Source organism: Lemur catta, chromosome 1 (assembly GCF_020740605.2).
Source record: "Lemur catta isolate mLemCat1 chromosome 1, mLemCat1.pri, whole genome shotgun sequence".
Classification (NCBI taxonomy): Eukaryota; Metazoa; Chordata; class Mammalia; order Primates; family Lemuridae; genus Lemur; species Lemur catta.
Window position 1 is genome coordinate 126,924,401 of NC_059128.1, and position 21,360 is coordinate 126,945,760.

Here is a 21,360-nt window from a genome sequence, read left to right on the forward strand (position 1 = left end):
AACAGCATTAACTTGTCTTATAAACACAGGAAGACGGGCACACAGGCAAGACACGTGCATGTTCAATTAAAGTGATTTATTGTAATCTTCCCGAACGGACAGAAAGAGTATCTTGGGGGTTGACATCACAACACAATGTTATACACCGTTTTCACAACTAGCCTTGCGCTGGATTCTTTTTTAAAGAACATAGTAATTTTTAGAAAATCTAAATATTTACACATTAATAAAACATATATACAGAAGATTGAGACGTTATCCAATTTATTTATTTATTTATTTTGCTAAGAAAGCCTATAAAAAGGATTTCTGAATAAAGTCTGAACAGTAGTCACAGTAAGTAAACACAAATAACAATTTTAATTTACAAAATAGGGTTTTACTGTTGCGGTTTTGATATGTATTTCCCATGTGTGGATCCATCACATGTATCTGCGAGGGGGACAGTCCCCAACCCCCCTCCAGTACTGACAGCCCCAGGCTGTGGCCCCGTCTCGGAAGGAAGTGCTTTTGCAGGTTCGTGGTGCATGTTTGACAGACCCACAGCTGTAAGTAAGTATTTTTAACTTTACTAGCAACATATTCATCATATTTTAATAGAGCGAAAGGTCACTAATTAATCTTTTCTAGTCCCTTGAGAAATGTTTCCTTCTGGGAGGCAGAAGACAAATTTTAAAACATGTGCTGCAAAGAAACAAAAGCCCCGGCTCACAGCACTTCCTCGGGCCACCTGATGAAACAAAGGGACCGGGTTTGGGGAAGGATTACTTCCTGGCCAGAGATGGAAAAGGCTATAACTAAAAGATATGTTGGAAATAATTTCTCTGAACCTTCTTTAGAGCTTCAAAAAGGAGAAAAATAAAAGACACACACATACGAGATGTGACTTGTCTAGTAGTTAGACTGTTTCCACAGGCCACACCCAGAACCAGCTTTTTGTCACATTACAGGGATGCCTGGCCTCATCTTCAGTGGATTAGTTGGTCTTTAGTGGAATACTCATTTACCCCAGAGCACCCCTCTTCTCTCTGGGTTTAGTTTCTCGGTGTGACATGACATAAGTACCCTGGACAAGGGGTAGTAAGGAAATTTGGATTCTACCAGGGGTGGCCACTGATGGCTTAAGTGGCCCCAGGCAACCACGTACCCTCACTCCTTCCCCAGCCTCCCGACCTGAGGGGTGGGACTGAGTGGCCTGCACAGTAACTTCGATCTCTGACATTCTGTGCTTTGATGAAATCGGAGCTCGGGAAAGGTGTTAAACTGCCAGCACAGCAGTCCTGGACCCTGGGCCTGGTGGCTCTACAGTCCAAATTTCTAGTGTGCCAATTTTTGGCCTTTGGGTCAAGCATCAAACATTCAAGGCAATTTGCTTTATATAATAAATGAGGTGTAAATACAGTATTTCTAAATAAAAATAGTATTTTAAATTCACCATCTTATTAGAGAAAAAAAATCTGGAGGTAAATATTTCTGTAAAACAGATACCCACATGGCAAGACATCTCTTTAAAATAAATCCAGATTTTCATATGTTGGTTTTATGCAAGTAGAGGGTGAGTGTACTAGGAACCAAATAAACTATTTAATATTAAGGACATTTGTGGCCAGTCGCCACATGATGCCAAAACCCTGGACCACTGAGTTAAAACCATCTATTAAAATGGTAGTCAGGTATCAAGTAGATAACTGATTACGTTGAGTTTTTTTTTATCTTTTAATTAGTTAATTTGTCCTTGTGTTCCTGCAACTTAGGTGAAAGTTTTTTCTTTCCTAAAAACTCATATGTCATTTATACTGACGCAGTCACAATTGGCTATTTTGGGGGGCACTGATGTCGTAAATAATTTCATCTCACAGGTCAGAGCTCTCCTGTCTCCCAGAACAACGTTCTCATCTTCTAAGCTGATGAAAGGCTGATTAACTTGGCCTTCACGGCTGCTCTCTCGGCACTGGCGAGAGCCGTGGTCCTTTATACCACATTAAGCAATTTACACCAAAATGAATATGCTTCAAGGCTCTATATCTGCACGTTGAGGTTTTGGATAGAAACAGGGAAGAGAGAACCGCTTCTTCAGGACGGACAATGAACTAACTGGATCGTAGGCTGGGCTTTTAAAGGGTAACAAATCAACTGTAAAAATGATTTTTAAAAACCTTACACCAAATTGGAGGCTTGATTATCACATATTACAGAGAAAGCAGATGAAACTATTCAAACATGACAGGTCAGTTTCACAGAACACCCACATGGTGCAGGCACTGAAATGCTACATGGGTCTTTGAGGAACCGCAAACGGCAGAGTTACATACGCTACTGAACAATGTCACTAAAAGGGAGGTCTAGGCAATGGAACCTGGTTCTGTGTCCTCCGTGTTTTCTCTCTTGGTGGCAAATATATTACCTACAACAGAGACAAGACAATGAAGGGGGGAGAGCCACTTCTCTAAGGAAGAACTGTACACTTTTCTACGACAGGGACATGGCTGGAGCTGGACGTTCTGGACAAGTGACAGCTTACTGGGGACGTGCCTGTGTGTCAGAGTGAAGTCACTAAGTTGCAGCCAAGCCTTTAGTTGTATTAAATGAGCAACAGTTGGAATTAGAAATTTGTAAATGATTATTTTTTACAAGAAAACCCACGAATGTGTGTTACTGTTAGAGTATGTCCATATATTGTCCAGTAATAGAAAACGGCTAGATAAAATATAATCTACCCGCAAAACAATAGCATGCAGCTATGAAAAAAAGGCACACGGAGATTTGTAATATAATCAAAAATGCTTGTTAGGTAAAAAACAAAAAACTCAGGAAACAAAAGTTTATATTTCATCTCCATTGTATAAATAAAATAAATATAGATTAAAGTCTGGGAAAAAACATCCAATGATGGCTATCTCTGACGGTAACATCAATATAAATGTTATTCCTTATACTTTTCTTTATTAATTTTTAAAAAGAAAAGTATGTAAAAGAATGCCCATTTATGACGATAACTGCTAAGCCCAGATGAACATCACCCTATTTCAAATTCAGAAGCCCCGTTTTAAATTTTAGATAGCACTGTTGCAATTTTACCTTCTCTGCACTTTTCAAATGCAAATTGTTCAAATGCAAATTGTCCCCAGTTCCTGGGTGGCTTTTCTCGGTTACCCAGGCACCCTCTGCACATCTGGGCTGCAGAATTTACGTAACTGCTTCTGCCTCTTGCAATAGTTCGATAGTTCGAGGGTGGGCGTGTGCACACCAGAACCCAACACAGTGCTGGTTCCTGGTAGCTGCTCAAAAAGGCTTAGTGAACATGGTTGAGGGAAAATAAATAAAGAAAATACATTTCTCCACTAGAGAATCTGCATTCATTTTTCTGAAAGCTTCACCTGACACATAGAAGGTTGCTTAAATCTAATGGATAGAAACAAATGTCATGTGACCATTGGACTGTAACCCTGCCCTGGTCACTTCTGATTCATAGAAATGCTTAAGGGTTTACAGCCCCTCCCCTGCGCCTTGCTAACACACACAAATTTGCAAGGGGAAAAAAAGACCTTAAAAAGGTAATAAAGGCATTGTTGAATCTTTAAAAAGGACTAACTGTTGCCAGCTCAGATAAATGAAATAATGAAGGTCTATACTGGAGCTTGTGGGTTGCTCCAGTGGTTTGAACCCATGAGATTCAAGTTCAAGGATGAAGCTACATGTGCAAGAAGAGTGGAATTCACCACTCAACGGTCTTAACTAGCGCACATGTGAGGAGCGGTTATTAGTAGTAGCAGCGCTTTCAAAGAAGCCAATCAGACTGGGGGCTTTACTTTAGAGAGGCAATTAAGAGATGCTAGACTATCAAGATTATTTAATTTTATTACCGCAAAATTTGAGCACCAACCTGCGACTTCTTTCCCCCTTTTTCTAAATGATAAACGTTTTTATTTATCATGCTGTTTAGCAATTTGTATCCAATATCTATTAGCAGTCGAGTGAAAAGACCTGCAGTTGTGTTCTACTTTCTTCATGGTGACCTCACAGCCTTGGGCAAAATTTGAGAAAGGACTCGAATAAATGAGCTTAAACTGCGGTGAACTTCAGTAGACTACACGACGAACATTCTAATTGTGAAGACTGAGACACTGAAATGGAATCTCAAAGGGATGAGTACATCTGTCATCTCAGAGTCTTTGAGAAACATGCAGAGAAAAGCTGGCTTTGGCTTAGGTATAAGAGGGCTATACGCTGTCATGGCTGGGAGTCGAGGGAGCTGGGCTCCGGCCAGGCCATCAACCAGCTGTGAGACCTTGGGAAAGTCATTTAATGTTTCTGGGCCTCAGGCTTTTTTCCTGCAAAATAAAAGGACTGGATAAAAAGAAGGGATGGGACTAGACAATCTCTCAAGTTCCTTCTCATTCTCAGATTCCTTGACATTTTTTTTTTTTTAGTTCCATGAGGCTCTTCTAGCATCCCCTGTGCTCAATTTCCTCATCTGAAACATCTCCACCTCCGTGTTCAGATAGGAACATGCAGAGGGATAACTTCAAGGGGGGGTGGGTTTCAAATAATAAAACAAAGCCCACTGTGTCACAGGACACGACACAGGGAGGATGGGCAGTGCAGATGCCTGCAGGCACGTGGGGGGACCACCCCGGGAGGCACAGCTAGAAAGGCTGGTGTTTCCCCCAGGGGGCCCCCTGACCCCCCCACGGTTTCATTGCTGTGATCAGTGTTTCATGCATCTACTGGGAAAAGGGCAGAGGTAACAAGAATAAGGCTGAGATGAGTTGCCCCGATATTCAGAGAATGACAGTTTGGGAAGGAACAATAGAGATCATGAATTTCAATTCTCTTAATTCACAAATGTGGAAACACAGCCAAACACGAAGTGAAATCTCTTTCATGTAATGACTACACACAGTAAGAACCTGATTGATATAAACAGGTCCTTTTTGCACTATGTGGCTCGTTTCATTTATTTGTCCATTGATCTGTTGCTTAGCTACCCAATGACAGAGAAAGCAATGTGTCACTTACGTGGCTGAGATTTCTTGTTGCTCTGAAGTTCACTAACACATGCCTACCCTGCACCTATAAACTAGGCTTTTGCTGCCATCTTGGGATATGTGCTATCAATGAACACATGACCTAGTAGAGTTCCTACAGGGACTGGATACTCCACTAACATTTGCTGAATTTAATTAAAAACATACCCCCCAAATCTAGAGCAAAAAACATGAGTTGAGCTTTTTTGGTTAGAGGGGGTTTCTTGGGGTGTCTGGGTTTTTGTGGACAGAGAATCTCCCAGTATTCTTTTGAGGGCAGTCAACAAAGAGTCCTGAGACCAAGTGAGGGAATAAATTGCTTAACACATGGCTCATTGATCAGACACCTGTCCCTGCGGCTCTCAGATATGAACTAAGACACAGGCAGGAAGCAAGGTCAGAAGCGTTCCTTAGAAGTCAGATAATGCGAAGTCAGAATTATGCCTACGCCTGAACACAACAGCGTGCAATGTGAAAGGCTGTGTCTGGCTGATCTGGTCATAGTATTAGGAAGGTGTCACTCATGCTGGATGCATGGGCTCATTCAATGACTCAGTTAAAACACAGTATTCACTGGGAATCCTGTGACCAACTGCGTCAGGCTCCAAGGCCTTTTGGAGGAGGTGGGAGAGGACAGAGTGGGCACGAATTTAATCACACAAAATTGGTGATCCCAGTTCTAAAGTGACATCTCATTTCATGTTAAGATATTTTTTAATGTCCAAAGATTTGGAGAGGCAAGATGTGAAACTTAGTTCCTAGGATTTGCACTTCTGAGATCTTTTATGACTACAAAACAGAGGGTGAGAAAAATGTAGCTTTTCACACGTTTTACATTCAATCTGAAAAATATCTCTGAACACAGGGCCTCAAGAAGCTCCAAACACTGAGGTTCCGGGTCTGCTGCAGAAGCAGTTTACTCAATCATCCGCCTCTCTAATGTTCAAAGCATTTTCAATGCACATATTTCTGCGTGCTGTATTTTCCAGCGGGAGTTGCAAATGTAAATGCGTTTTATTTACCTGTTGGTGGCAGAGAAACTCCGTCCAGTCTTTCATCACCGTCAGCTACCTCTGCTGGTTACAGACACAAAACACAAATCTCATTAGTTTCAGGGAGCACATTCATTTTTGCTGAAAACAGTAACACAATTAAAAAAACTCCAGTATACATAATAAAAGAAAGTTTTCACCTTTTTTCCCCCTTTTAGCAATAAATGTTGGTTTGGATGACAGATTTTAGTATGGTTATTTAAATAATATATTTTTGACAATATTAATGATATAAAATCAATTTGTACTAAAAAATTTTTAAATCTTATGAAAGTATTTTATTGATCATTGATGATTACAGTTCATTTTCACTTATTTACACAGGCTTAAATATGCAACCAGCATCTGGGATGGGTTGTTTAAATATGGCCATGGAAGGCAGGCAGGTCAGTGAATTTCCACGGTCGAACTGCACTTGTCAGCCCCAGAACCATTCCTGGGGGGTGGCCTATGCAATCCTGAGAATGACGTCTATAGCCATACCACCTTGAACGCACCAGTCTCATCTGATCTCGGAAGTTAAGCAGGGTCGGGCCTGGTTAGTACTTGGATGGGAGAATGAACCTTGTTTTGAAGATGACTGAAGCTTCGGATCACAGAGCTGCCAATCTACCTTTGGCATCAATTCAGTCATGAAGAAAATCATGAAGAAGGAATACGTATGGCTTCAAAAGATTCTTCAATTCTATGTTTTAAAATGCAAACCTTTGCTTATCTCTGATATGTTTCAGTTTCCTTAGAGGTTCTCCAAAGGTAGATCTTTTAGTCACAAAAAAACTTTCTGGTAAATGCAAAAAAGAAGGTCCCTATCTGTCTCCCGAGAACTAATGGGCTTGATAGTCTCCCCTAACATGCTAGGGATGGGAAAAATATTGTATTGTGGCCACTGGGATGATTTTGGTGGGGCCCTCTATGTCCCAGGGTCAGTGGGCCCCACTGAAATTTCTTGCTGACTGTGTATGTGCACACGGGGCCACCCTGTGTGGCCAGTCCAGTGAGGGCTGCCATTGGCATGCCATCGTGATGCTGAGCTGGTGGAAAGCAAAACTAATACCGTGTTTTTGTTTTTATTGCTGTGGCTTTAAATATAATAAGGGCTTAGATATGGCTAGAAACACTCAAAGATTTCTATCCCTCTTCCAGCCCCTAACATCCTGTCCTCACATAGGATACACACCAGCGTGAGTGAAAGAACTCCTGTCTGCTGACCTGCCAGATTCACCACAAAGAGAAATTGCTGAGAAGAGACAGAATATTCCAGACCAATTTAGGCTGGAGAAGATCAGAACCACTAAAAATAATGTTATAGATGAGTATTTAATAACATGAAAATATTCAAGTCAAACAACAGGATAAATGGAATGATTAAAGTTTTTTTAATAGGTTTATAGAAAAAAATACAGGACATACTGGCTGGGCGTGGTGGCTCACACCTGTAATCCTGGCACTCTGGGAGGCTGAGGCGGGAGGATCACTTGAGGTCAGGAGCTCGAGACCAGCCTGAGCAAGAGCGAGACCCCGTTTCTACTAAAAATAGAAAAAATTAGCCAGGCGTGGTGATATGTGCCCATAGTCCCAGCTACTCAGGAGGCTGAGGCAGGAGGATTGCTTGAGCCCAGGAGTTTGAAGTTGCTGTGAACTACAATGATGCCACGGCACTCTAGCCTGGGTAACAGGGCCACTCTGTCTCCAAAAAAAAAAAAAAAAATCCTTTCTAATTTAATGAAGAATTTGTTATTTTTTATTGTTTTCTGTGCTTGAGTTATATGCAACTTGAAAAATAGTTCATGCAGCTCCCAAGGTAAAGAGACATGTGAGTTACATATGTTTCACGAGATCCCGGGCTCAAAACTAGCGTTAGTTAAATACAACTCCCATGGCATCTAATGTGTTAAATGCTTACCATTTATGGAGTACTTTACAAGCAATGTGTCATTTAACCCTTAGAAAAACCTACAAGGTGGTTCTGTTGTTATGCCCATTTTAAGAAATGAGGAAGCCGAGACATAAAGAGGTTATGAAACTTACTGTGGTGACATAGCTAGTACGTGACAATGCCAAGGACGTGCATTGACTTAATGTCTGGGCTCTTAATCTCTTTGCTATTAATAGTCCAAACATAGCACATATATTATTATGAGGCATTTTTTTAATCTTCAAGTTTCAGTTCATTTTATACTTTAAAATGAATCATGTATAATTGCTTTTTGTTTCAACAAAAATCAGTTTTGGGGTATAAACTGATCTTCCTTATATAATTCAGCTATCCTCACTTTTACAAAACAGGACTGTGCAATTATGTGCTCTGATGAGAACAGAACACACACAACCAAATATGTATATATATAAATTAGGATGTGCTAATTTATAAACAGAGGCCCAGAGACATAGATGAAGAACACCACTGTGCTATTCGAATTTAATTATAACATCTTCCTGTAACAACAAGCTCACAATATTTCTTCCCTGGTGACAATCAGGTTGCGAAATTTGGAAAAGACTGAGCAAATCCAATAAAAATTTAATAGCAGCGACATCTTTCTCTGAGATCCAACACAAATAATCAATTGTGATTTCAGCTCTGAGGAAATCATCTAATGAAAATATAAAAATCCACACCAGGAAAGGAATCATTCCAGTTATAGAAAAAAAAAAATCATTCCATGGGACGAGAGAGCCCCCAGTGAATTTATGTTTGGATTCGCATAACGATCTCTCAAATCTGCGTGGGGCACTTATTTTTTCTAGAGGCAGTGCCGGCTTCCTTAAGCTGCTGGGTGATTGTAGAGTCTGTACCTAATTCCATCAGCAGAGCCAAATATGATAAATCAGGTTGCAGTTGTGCGGTACCTATGAGGCGCTGTTTGTATTATCATTTAGACTGAAAACAATCAAGACAGAAAGCACGAGAACAAGTCACGTTATTGATCCAGACCTCTCAGTTCCTATCAGCATCACGAAGGAAATGCAAGTGGCTCTGTTTTCAATTTGCTAGGGGACCACATCTGCGCTGCTCAAGGAGAACGATGTGCAACGGTATTTGACAAAATTGGGGTACAAACTCTATTTGGCAGGTCACTGCTGATGTGCTATCACTTGGATCTGCATGTCAGGGTTGGTTTTGCCTTACAAGCACCTTCCACTTCTCAGTCGCAAATAGAACTTGCTGGAAGTGCGGAGGAGAAGGACCAAGGTCCCAATCCCAGGTATCTAACCCAGTGGTCAAGAGTTACGACGCCCTACGTCATATTCTGATGCCTGGGGGTAGGGGTGGGGCAGAGTACGGTTTGGGTTCTATTCTGCAGAACTAGGCAGACGTAGGGGAGAATGAGCAATTGTGGTGTGGATGGTTAATAGAAATGAGAGGAGGTCAGGGAATGTGCTCGCTGGCCAGGACGCCCGTGGGAAGAGGAGGAAGAACATGCAGGCTCATCCCTACTGCGTGCCTGCGTGTTTGCTGCAGGAAGGCAGAAGGGAAGAGAGATCAGAACTTAAAATGACTGGTCTCAGCATCAGACAACAGAAAGAATAAAAGGCATGTTTATGTGTAAAACGTGCAGTGTGGGGAAGGCACCAGAATAACATTGAAACCGCACTTCCCATCTTAGTCACTCAGCCCGCTGCTTTGGGGTCCCTGAGAACAGCTTTCTTGAGCATCTCCCTAGTTTTTATGATTCCTACCACCTTCAAAGTTTCTCTTAAAACTTAACATGTTCAAGTCCTTGAGGGACTTTTAATCACTTTCCCCATCAAGAGGCACATGTTCTGGGCCACCAAGCCCGCTCTTCCCTTCTCTGGGCTGTCTCTGCAGCTCCTAAGTTAGTAGCATCAGCACTCTGTTTAGTACCGTGAGGTACTAATTCTGTAGGCACAAGATGCAAGAGCTGTGGAGGCATGACTGCCTCCACCTAGATTTCACAGGATGTCACACATAGCCTAGGGGTCTAGGCAGAGACTTCTTGCAGGGGCAGAGCCACTGCAGACAGCCCCACCAGGGCAATGCCCAGCAGAAGTGTGGGGTCCCCGCTGCTGCAGAGAGCCCCCTTACTGGGGAGCCACCCCCTAGACCTCAGAACTGCAGAGCAACTAGAGCGTGATGCCGGCCTGTGAGAGCTGCAGGGTGGGCTGGCCCAGCAAAGCCCAGCAAAGCCCCGGGAGCAGGGCTGCCTGAGGCCTTGGGGGCCCAACCCCATCCCGTGTGCCCAGAGGGCAAGACATGGAGTCTTCCCCAGCTTTGAGATTTAATGTTTTCACCTAGCTGGTCATGGACTTACTTGGGATCTGTTACTTCTTTCTCATTTCCTATTGCTCCCTTTGGGAACGGGAATATCTACCCTATGCCTGGGCCATCACGGTATTTTGGAAGTAGATAACTTGTTTGATTCACAGGCTCAGGACTACAGGGAATCTGCCTCAGGATGGATCATGCCTTGAGTCCTACCAACACCTGATTCAGATGGAACTCTGGACTTTTAAGTTGGTGCTGGAATAAGTCTTAACTTTGGGGCTGCTGGGATGGAATACATGTTTTGCATGCGACAAGAATATGAATTTTGGAGGCCAGGAGTGGAATGCTAAGGCTTGAATGCATCCCCCAAAAAGCATATGTTGGAAACTTAACCCTCAATGCAACACTGTTGGGAGGTGGGGCCTCTTGAGAGGTGATCAGGCCATGAGGGCTCCACCCTCACGAATAGATTAATACATTTATTGTGGGGGCGGATTTGTAACTACAGGAGCGGGTTTGTTATAAAAGGGCAAGTTCAGTCCGTTTTTCTCCCTCGTCTCTTGCCTTCTCTTTGCCCTTCCACCATGGGATGCAACAGTAAGAAGACACTTGTCAGATGTGACCCCTCAATTTGGGACTTCCCAGCTTCCAGAACTGTGAACCAATACATTTCTGTTCATTACAAATTACCCAAGCTGTGGTATTCCGTTATAAGAGCACACAGTGGACTGAGACACAGACATGGTCTCATGCATTTTGTAGCACTGTTCTCACGTACCTCCACAACATCCGGAATGTGTACATTTCAGCCTCTGCAGCCCATCTCCCTAATGGTCTTACTCTTCACCCACAGATGCCCAGAAGGCCAGGTGTCCTGATGTCTGATCTGGACTTTCTTTTCATTTTATTTCTTTATTTAATTGACAAACAAAAACTGTATATATCTATGGCGTACATGTTTTGAAATATGGATAGCTGTGAAATGGCTAAATTGCGATAATTAACATATGCACTTCATATACTTATTTCTTTTGTGATAAAAACACTTAAAATCTACTCTCTTAACTATTTTCAAGTCAACATTGTTACTGACTATAATCACCACATTGTACAACAGATCTACTTGCTAAACTTATTCCTCCTAACTGAAATTTTGTGTCCTTTGACCAGTATCTCCCCAAGCCCCTGGGAACCACTCTTCTACTCTCTGCTTCTGTGGGTTCCACTTTTTTAGGTTCCACCTATAAGTGAGATCAGGTAGAATTTGTCTTTCTGTGCCCAATTTATTTTATTTAACGTAACATCCTCCTCCAGGTTCATCCATGTTGTCACAAGTGACAGGATTTTCTTCTTTTTTAAAGGCTGAATAATATTCCATATTATATATACACATATATAATATGTGGTGTAATATACATATACATCACATTTTCTTTCTCCATTGGTCTGTTGGTGGCACTTTGGCTGATTCTGTATCTTGGCTGTTGTGAATAGTGTTTCAGTGGACATGTGAGTGCAGGTGTTTCTCTGACATACTGATTTCATGTCCTTTGCATATGCACCTACTGCAGGGTGGGTTGCTGCATGACGTGGTAGTTCATTTTTTAATTTTTGAGGAACTTCCATATTGTTTCCCATAATGGCTATACTGATTTACATTTAAAATTTTAATTTAAAAAAATCTAGAGATTGTGGCTTCCTAGAGATAATCAGGCTCATATGATGGGAGAAAACTGACCTCAAAGGGATTCTTCACTGGTAATTGGCCCATTGTCACTTTTGGAAAGCTGAGACCTCCAATGACCAAATCTAGATAGTCACAATTCAACTGGTGTTCACTTTTCCTGGAAGGATAATCCCAGAATTGCCAAGCCCAGAATTTTAAACACATACACACACATAGGACTTAAAATCTCTATGTGATGTGGTGTTTCTGATAAGATGCCTGTTTTTTTTTTTTTTTTTTACCTTAAACAACTTGTACTTTTATAAAGTCACACAGACACAAACAAGCAAAAATCAATAGGCAAACTGAAACAAACCACAAAAGAGAGACCCAGTTCTTACACATAAGACACATCAGGGCCGGGCGTGGTGGCTCACGCCTGTAATCCTAGCCCTCTGGGAGGCCGAGGCGGGTGGATCGCTCGAGGTCAGGAGTTCGAGACCAGCCTGAGCGAGACCCCGTCTCTACTAAAAAAATAGAAATAAATTATATGGACAGCTAAAAATATATATAGAGAAAAAATTAGCCGGGCATGGTGGCGCATGCCTGTAGTCCCAGCTACTCGGGAGGCTGAGGCAGTAGGATCGCTTAAGCCCAGGAGTTTGAGGCTGCTGTGAGCTGGGCTGACGCCACGGCACTCACTCTGGCCAGGGCAACAAAGTGAGACTCTGTCTCAAAAAAAAAAAAAAAAAAAAAAAGACACATCAGACCACAAATGAGATGAGCAATCTTTTCCACTTGTGCTACTCAAAGCAAATGGCCTGACATAATTTTTACTATTTAATCTTAAGGTGAGTTTTACAATCCATTGGAATAAGACTTTAAGATAGCAAACCACAGCGTAGTATACAGAGCTGCTCCTTCGAAAGGCAAAAGACACCGAAATCCCCTAGAGCAAAGTATTGTACTTTATAAAACCTAAGAATTCAATAAAGTGCTTTCTGCAGTTATTTTTTTGCACCTTATTCATACCTGAGCCTCTTTTTAACCTTCTTCTGGCCAGTTTAATTTGATCCTGTAGAATCTGCACCCAGTCTCTGGGGCCAGGAAGTTTATCCACATGGTTAGCTGTACAGTACTTTTCTGTGAAGACTGAAAGAAATGTGAAACATTGTTAAATACTTTAACAAATAAAATATGCAGATCTGAAATGGGAATATATCCCAAAAAGAAAAAAAAAGTGTATTTCTAAAGGATGTGAGTTTTGCATGGCATATCTTCAATATCCTTATTATATTCCTTTGGCAAAGATGCAGCCCTGGCTACATCCAAAGCGTTGTGCTTCACGATGAAACTGGCTACAAATGCTAAGTAAGTATTAACAGTTCATATGGAAACTGCTCTTTCTACTTCCGTGTGTGTGTCTTACAGGCAGAGCAGAAAATGCTTCCTAAGGGTCTACTGGCCCCATGACGAGGGTCAACAAATGTATTAAAAGATTTCACTTTTTTTGTTGGCAATTCAAAATCAAATGCAAAATTACACAAGAGGTGATGTCCTCATGGTGGTTCCTACCTATTGCTTATTTTGAGCACCCAATCAGTGCTCAAAATAAATACTAATGCATTCAGTGTTGTAATGGGAGTTCCAAATCTATTTCGAGTCAACCCCTTGCACGCTGCTCCCAGGAAAGAGCTATCTTGTGAAGCACAAAAGAAACTATGGAGGAGCTCATGAAAGAACAAAAGGAAGGCAGAACAATTATCTTAGGCAAGTGCGCACAGCGTGTGACTGCAGGTAAGGCGCTGGTGTTGACATTTCTGCCTCACACTCGTTCCTGAGCACTTTTCAAATTGCCTTTGCAACTTGCTCTCCGTAAGGTCAAGATCTAGCATGCAGTCACATCACACTGCCTCTTTGGTATTTAAAATATCGGTGATTTTAATGTTTTAAAAGGTTTCTCTTACAAAGAAACGGCAAAGGAAAATATTGACAGATTCAACTACTACTGAAATGTGTAAAATTTCTGTTGAATGAAAAATAAACATTAGAATGAGAAAAGATAGTTGCATTACATAGGACCCCAAAAGTCCAATATCTACCACCGGATAAAAAGCTCATTCGAAAGTCCCCATAGATAAATGGGCAAAGTGTATTTAACAAAAAACATTAGGAAAAATGTTAAACTAATATGTAAACCAAAGAACTGCAAAATATACTGTATTCCTATGAAGTTAGAAAAACGTTACAAAGCTAATACACAACATTGCTAAAATTGTGAGGACGTGGTACACACAGACATTACTGCTGGCATAACGAGGCAAAACTTTCTTGGGAAATAGGAGCACTATGTGATAAGAGACTCGAAACTGTCACACCTTGGGACTGGTAATCTTACCCCTAGAAATTTATCCCAAGAAAATAATTTGAAAGAAGGAAAAAAGCCATATATGTGATCTCTACTATCAAATGTGAACAATCTAATTGTGCAGGAGAAGATAAATGCCACAACAGAGATGGACAGATTTGAGGGGGCCAGAGGGGAAGTGAGGGGCTCCCCTTTAGGAAGTTATTACAATAGTCTGAGTTAATGACGTATCTAGAGCCTCTCAAATAACTGGTATTTTTTTGGTTAATCATGTGATATGATAAGTAGAGAAGAAAGGGAATGTGTGTGAGCTGAAAGGCAGCACATAGCAGGCTTGGTTTGGAGCACACTGAGCTTGGGGTGTCCGTAAGTACCTGCGTGCAGGTGACTAGCAGATACAGCCATCCCTCGGTGTCCAAGGGGGACTGTTCCAGGACCCCCAGCTGATACCAAAATCCTCGAGTGCTCAAGTCCCTGCTGTAAGATGGGGTAATATTTGCATATAACCTATGCACATCCTCCGTACACCTTAAATTATCTCTAGATTATTTATAATACCTAGCACAATGTAAACGCTGCATGGTTATTATAGTATTTTTATTTGAATTTTTTATTGTTGTATTGTTATTTCTCATTGTTTTATTTATTTATTTTTTAAGTATTTTCCATCTGTGCTTGGTTGAATCCGTGGACGTGGAACCCGCGGAAACGGAGGGCTGACTGCATTTAGACAGGGAAGCCTACAGTTCAGGGAACGGGCCAGGCTGAAGATACAGGGTTGAAAGGCACAAACATATATGTCGTCACTAAAACAATGAGAAGAAACATTAAGCACAGAGAACAGAGTGAGAAGTGCGCTGGGCCCAGCCAGGAATGGAGAATGCCCATGCTGAGAAAAAGGAGGAGGCAGAGGTGGCCGTGCAGGAGCCGGGGGGACGGCCTGGCCAGTTGGGAGAATCGGGAAGAGTGGCCTCGTAAAGGCCACCAAGTGGTCTGAGGACATGCCCACTGAGGATCAGCGAGGGCTGGGGAGGGTGGCCACAGACAACACCCCCAGGACACCTGGCCCAGAGGGGGACAGCCGAAGGACAAGGGCTCAAGACACACTGATGGAGCAGCAGTGTGGCAGGAGGACACAGAACATGGGGAAGGAGGAGAAAGGAACCTGCTGGGGGGCTGATGGCTGCCTGGACAGGAGGGAAATGCCCTCCTACTCACAGCTGCTATTTAGGACACAGGACGGTAGGGTTGGTCTAGGCCCAGGATTTTCCTGGACAATTCTGGCAGAAGAACAGGGATATAAAGCACTTGAAGATGTCGACAGGGTGTCGCCTACAATGAATTAACTCAGTGTTCCACTACCTCCCCTCTTGGTCACCCCAAAATCTGGGAAGGAAGCAAAGCCAGAAGAAGGCTCGGGGACTTGGAGATACTGCAGAGACAGGGGAATGGAGACGGCAGTGGGGTTGGCTGGCAGGGGCCGAGGAGCTGGAGGAACTGTCCCGAGACGCTGGACTGTGCAGCGTAGCAGCGGGGCATGTGTGTGAAACAGTGCAGCGGACAGTGCTGGCTGGATTGGAGAGAGGCGGATGTCACCGTGCATGAGGCCCCGAAACCATGTTGCCAGGGGGTCAAATGACTCTTTGGTGTGGGCAGTGATGTTATTAGGATGACAGCAGGACCTGGGAGCAGAGGGAGACGTATAGCCGTGGTAAGAGCCTTGGTGGAAATGTCCCATCGCAGCCTGGGCTGGGTGGGGGTGACGGCCAGGAGCAGAATTACGACAGGGAGCCCGTCAGCCAGGCAGAGATGGGCCCAGGACAGAAGCAGCCCCCGCCTGGGAGAGATGTGGAAGAGAGGAGAGCCACATTCCTGGGGGTGGGCATGCTTTTAAATCTGACACCAGGTTATAAACACCTTCAGGGTGTTCATTTCTTCTGTCTCCCTCAAAGCACCTATTAGAGTGCCTTGTTCTGAATAAGAACTCAATAAACATTCAATAAATAAACCTATTTTCCAGTTCTGTTTCTATTGGAAACAAAGACAGTAGCTCACAAACTTAGATTGGGGAAAATGGTCTATCTGCATTAGTAGGAAGTCTTAATTAATAGGATGTATTTAAAGAAACAAGGCCTTATTACATTCAAATGCCCATAATAACATTTACCAAGCAAAGAACTTGCAAAAGGTTCTTGAAGTGCTGTTTTAATAAACAAAAAAAAATTCATATTTAGCACCCTATTTGTTTATATGAACATGACTGAATACACCATCTCAGCAGGTAAACATCTCCTCCCTTGTAATATTACTTATACAATTAAATTCCACAGTAACCCCTCTTTCCTTGGATTGTGAAACACATGTGTGTCCAAATCATCACACGTTAGAAAGTGGTGGTTCCAAATTAACACAGTAGATTTGGATTTTGCTGTCATTGAAATGACTCCCATGCGTGGCAAGTTTAGGACAGCCAGAGGGCATGTGGGCCGTCTTCCCCCACGCCGCCAGGGGCTTCGGGTCAGACCTGTCTAATCTAGCCGTGAGCTCAAGTATTCTGCCACTCACTAAAAAGGCAACTGTTTCTGGTTACTTTTCTCTCCTTTCGTTAAAACTTATCTGGTTTCAACAGAAAGAGGCTCAGAGAATCGCTGTCTCCTGGGTCTATGTCTCAGGGCCCCGCAATGGGCTTCTCAAAAAATACCTATACATACAAAGATTTCCACTGGGCACGTTACTGACATTCCAGTTCATGGATTACATCTCAACTTAAAAGAGACTTTTTAACTAGAATTTACCTACTGAAAACGGAATCCTGTTCTCTCCATTACAATGGCAGATGAGGTCTGAGAACAAGGCCAAAAGACTGTCATTGCATTGATTGGAAAACAGTCCATACGCTATGTGAATAGAGGTGTGGAAGCCGCAGAATACATTTCTGCTACCTGAATCTATAGCTAAAGGTCGAGCTATTATCCTGGTAACAGTTCCATTAGGAGTAATGATGTGAAAAGAGGTATTGCATCAACGCACTGGGCTTCCTACTATGTTAATGGTGGGTCATTAAGAATCACAGTACAATCATTTGCATTCATCTTTAGAATGCAATAGGTTCTAAAAAGAAATTTTCCTCCTTTCCTATTTTAATATATTAAGGGGAAGTGAGGGCTAATTTTAAATGGCTCCAGATAATCTGAAAAAGCAGAATAAGGCCAACAATTAAACTAAATAAAAGAGCTAAAGCATCTCCTCTGCTTAATCTAATTTGAGGTCCCAAGGCACAGGGAGTATGTTAAGTCACCAGAGAAATGACAAGTGCTCCATCTGATCCATACATGAATAATGACTTTCCCCAGATGCTGGCATTCATTTGAACCCTGCCCTTTAATTGTATATAAATAATGAATCAGCTTGTGGTGGCTGGGCAGATCCTTCTCTACGAATGCAGCTTTTTGTGTAATCCTCAGTGAACACAGTGGTATGTAGCTGTATGACACGCTGGACATGCCCCTCCGAGGACAGCGTGGACTGGCCATGCGTCCCAAACAGTGCTCTAGCCACAGAGTAGCTCCTAAGGCGTTTTTAATGTGGATTTTTCTGGCTGTCTCTGCTGGACAAAGCAGAATACAGTACTAACTTTGAAAGGAAGTCATCATGTCACGCAGACACTTAAGAAGCAGGAGTAGGTTTGAAGAGCTTTCATTTCACCGTGAAATCCTCTCAAAACTCCAGCCAGCAGTGACGACCCAACTTCAGGTATGATGACTCAGTTTTAACTTGTGGTCAAACAGACAAGTGGAAATCAAGGTTTACGTCTAGCAGAAGCCACAGCCAGGTCCTCATTAGAGCTGCCAAACTCCCAGAGCTCTCGAGGGGCTGGGGACAGCAGTCTCCATAGTAGGGTCCCAGGCAACAAGCACAGTGACCCAACTGGGGACTGCCTGCAGCCGGAGATGTGCAAAAGGAGAGGGAACTGTGGGAAGCTGCTTTGTCTTCACATCTGAGCGAGTGTAACACAACCAGTGTCCTGCCACGTTTTCCTCTCTTTCCTCTTACTCTCTTAAAGCTATTATTTGAAACTCCCCATGTGCTAAGCAGTTTATATATACCTCACTTAACCTTCACAACAACCAATGAGGGTATGGCTATTTCAACCCTGAATCACAGGAGACAAGATCACAGTATGGGCAGGTTAAGTAACTGGCCTGACATTGCACAGCTCATAGGGATCATTTTCTATATAAGATTGACAAGTCCATTAGAATGACAATGAATTAATGTGCGATGTGGGGTGGTGGGTTCTCTTTTTGGATCTGAAACATATGATGAAGGTTGACTGGTGAACGTGGGGAGGGACCAAGGGCAGCTGGCCAGTGTGAGGGCCGGCCATGCTGCAGGATGCCTGCAGGAAACTGCCCACCATGCCCCCTAAGCCACAGTCTGACCGGAGCAGCGACGGGCCCTTGACTTCCAAGAAGCTCAGACACAGACTGCACCAAAGGACAAGGTGGATGCTCTGCCAGCCTCATTCAAAGAATCACCAGATGCTGTACTTAAGGAAGAAGAAAACTGAGCACACCAGGACAGAACTGGAGAGGGGAGAAAAGGGAAGAGAAGGAAGAAGGGCGTGACCTGCGAGACATCAGGAATTATTACAACCCGAATCATGGAAACCATGTCGCACTGGCTCAGATAAGAGATAAAGGCAGAGAAAAGACCAAGTGTAAACATGTGAGAGGGAGCTCAGTGTACGAGCTCTCAGTACGACAGAGATGGAATTACAAATCAGTAAAAAAAAAAGACGGTGTTAAAATGACTATCCATCGAGAAAAACAATTAAATTAAATCTCTCCCTCACATTTTAGGCAAAAGCAAATTCCAGGTGGATTAAAGACTTGAATACAAAAAAATAAAACTCTGTTGGAAAAAAAAATTAAGAGAATACCATGATGTTATCAGGGTAGGGAGGACTTTTGAAAATAGGCACAAAAAAGCACAAAGGAAAAGAAATCTAACTGACTGTCAAATCTCAACTTTGGTCGGATAAAAGCCATCACAGGCAGTTTTCACAAGTTGGAAAATAAGAGGTGACATTTGCAACACATTTCACTGACAACAACTCAGATAAGTAAGAAAACAACATAAAGGAAAAATAGGAAAAGGATGGAAATTCGCAGAGAAAAAAGTACTTAAATAACGACAAATAGGAAAGGACGCTCACCGTCATCAGCAATCACCACTGAGGTGCCATCTGAGACCTACCAGACTGGTGAACATTCATCTGATGACACCAGATATTGGCAAGAATGGGGAAAATGGATCGCTCTACCTTGCTGGTGGACATGCTGATGATGCCAATCAGAGTGGAGAGCCATGTGGCAGTGCCCAGGGAAGCTGAAGCAGCCGTTCCCTGCGCTCGGCCACTCCCCTGCCTGTGTTTCCCTGGGGAAACTCACACCTATGCACCAGGAAACACAGACGACCAACGCTTTGGGTGACGAGGGAAGAGAAAAACCAGTCTCAGTGTCTCTAACAGGAGCCTGGAGAAAGAATGGGCTCTGTCAACTGCTAGCGCAGATAGCACTTGAAATGGATAAGCTAGAGTTACCATGTATTGATGCAGACACATCTTTTTTTTGTTTTTTAAAAAAGGACACTGAAACAAAACAAAGCTGCAAAAGTACAGTACGATGCAGTGTGCAGATCTGTAAATACACAAAACCACAGTGAAACAGATTTATGGATACACATGTAAGAAGTGGAATAAGGATGGATAGGAAAGATCCTTGCCGACTTCACGTTACTCTAGGGTTTGGGGGTAAGGAGAGAAAGAATGGAAGGTAGAGGAACATTGTGATTCTTAAAAAAATAAAGAGAGAGCGGATATGAAGTAAATTAACACCTGTTTTAAATCTTAGGGGTAAGGCAGAGAGAAAACAAATCTCGGCAAATGTCTCCACCACATTCAAGATGAAGAGGAACACTATTATTTCTACTTTTTAATCAAAAGACTACCGCTTACAGGGGCAAATGTCATTCTTCAGCCAGTCTATAGACAAAGAGGAAAATTCCTCCTGGGGTTATACCATAGAAACGTCAGTGCTGACCAGATCGAAGTTATACTCCTCACACACTCTCTCTTTTGGGATCAGCACCACAAGCCATCTTTAAAAGGGAGCGAGGGGAAGACTCAGTATCTGCCTTCAGGGAGTAACAGTGAAGACATCAGTCCATCCCACCCTTTGGGTCTCAACTGAAATGTCACCTTCCCAAATAAGGCCTCCCTGAGTTCATTAACCTGTGATTTTTTTAAACAACAGCATCCAGTGTTCATTTAGACTACAAGCTCAAAGCAAGGGCAGAGATCGTGTTTCCCATACACTGCTGGCCCACAGCAGGCAGACAGGAACATATGGTTAGGGACAGAATAAATCTGAGAAACTTGTCTTTGGCCTGTCAGCTTAACTTAAAAAAACTGAAAGAAGCATTTCTTCAGTAAATAGCCACAGGACTCAAAATACACTGGGCCCTGACGTTCTGGGTTTGGTTTAACAAAAAGAATTAACACCTGAAAATGCAACTAATGCACTTAAAAATGATGCCTTTAAATTAAGGAACTAGAGTACTACACACAGCAAGGTATTTACTGGTAAACTTAGGATATCTCACTGAATTACGTATCTGAGAGTGTCACAGGAGCCTGCACGCTGGGCGGTCAAGTACAGGGAAAGCTGAACGGAACGACCCAAATACTTCCTGCCCATCGTTACCGAACGGGGCTATTATTTTTAGCCGGTTGTTGCAATGAAAAGGGCCCTCGACATCCATAAAATTGATCCCAACCATATTTATTTAATTCTGTAGGTTTACTTCTGAGAATTTGGACTAAAATTTCTGAATCACAGAATCTCCGAGCTGGAGACTTTAGAAATTAGTCAAGTCACACTTTTTCCAGAGAAGGCAATGTTTTAAGAGCTTAAATGACAGGAGCAAATCTACATCCCACCATACTCCTTCTCACT

The 21,360-nt window shown here is 42.6% G+C and overlaps 1 protein-coding gene across 6 annotated transcripts in view; it reads right to left on the reverse strand.

Annotated features, from left to right (window-relative positions):
• Positions 1-21,360, reverse strand: part of BEND7 (BEN domain containing 7) — an 83,981-nt gene that overhangs the window by 9,745 nt on the left and 52,876 nt on the right. For 2 of the 6 annotated variants that reach the window (XM_045533641.1, XM_045533666.1), the window contains exons 7-8: positions 13,006-13,125; positions 6,050-6,103 (exon numbers count right to left, since the gene is read on the reverse strand). In XM_045533641.1, coding sequence (XP_045389597.1) covers positions 6,050-6,103; positions 13,006-13,125 — 174 coding nt within the window. Of the gene's footprint in view, positions 1-61; positions 4,332-6,049; positions 6,104-13,005; positions 13,126-21,360 lie in introns of those variants that run through there. The other 4 variants (XM_045533683.1, XM_045533657.1, XM_045533674.1 and 1 more) reach the window with 4 other exon arrangements.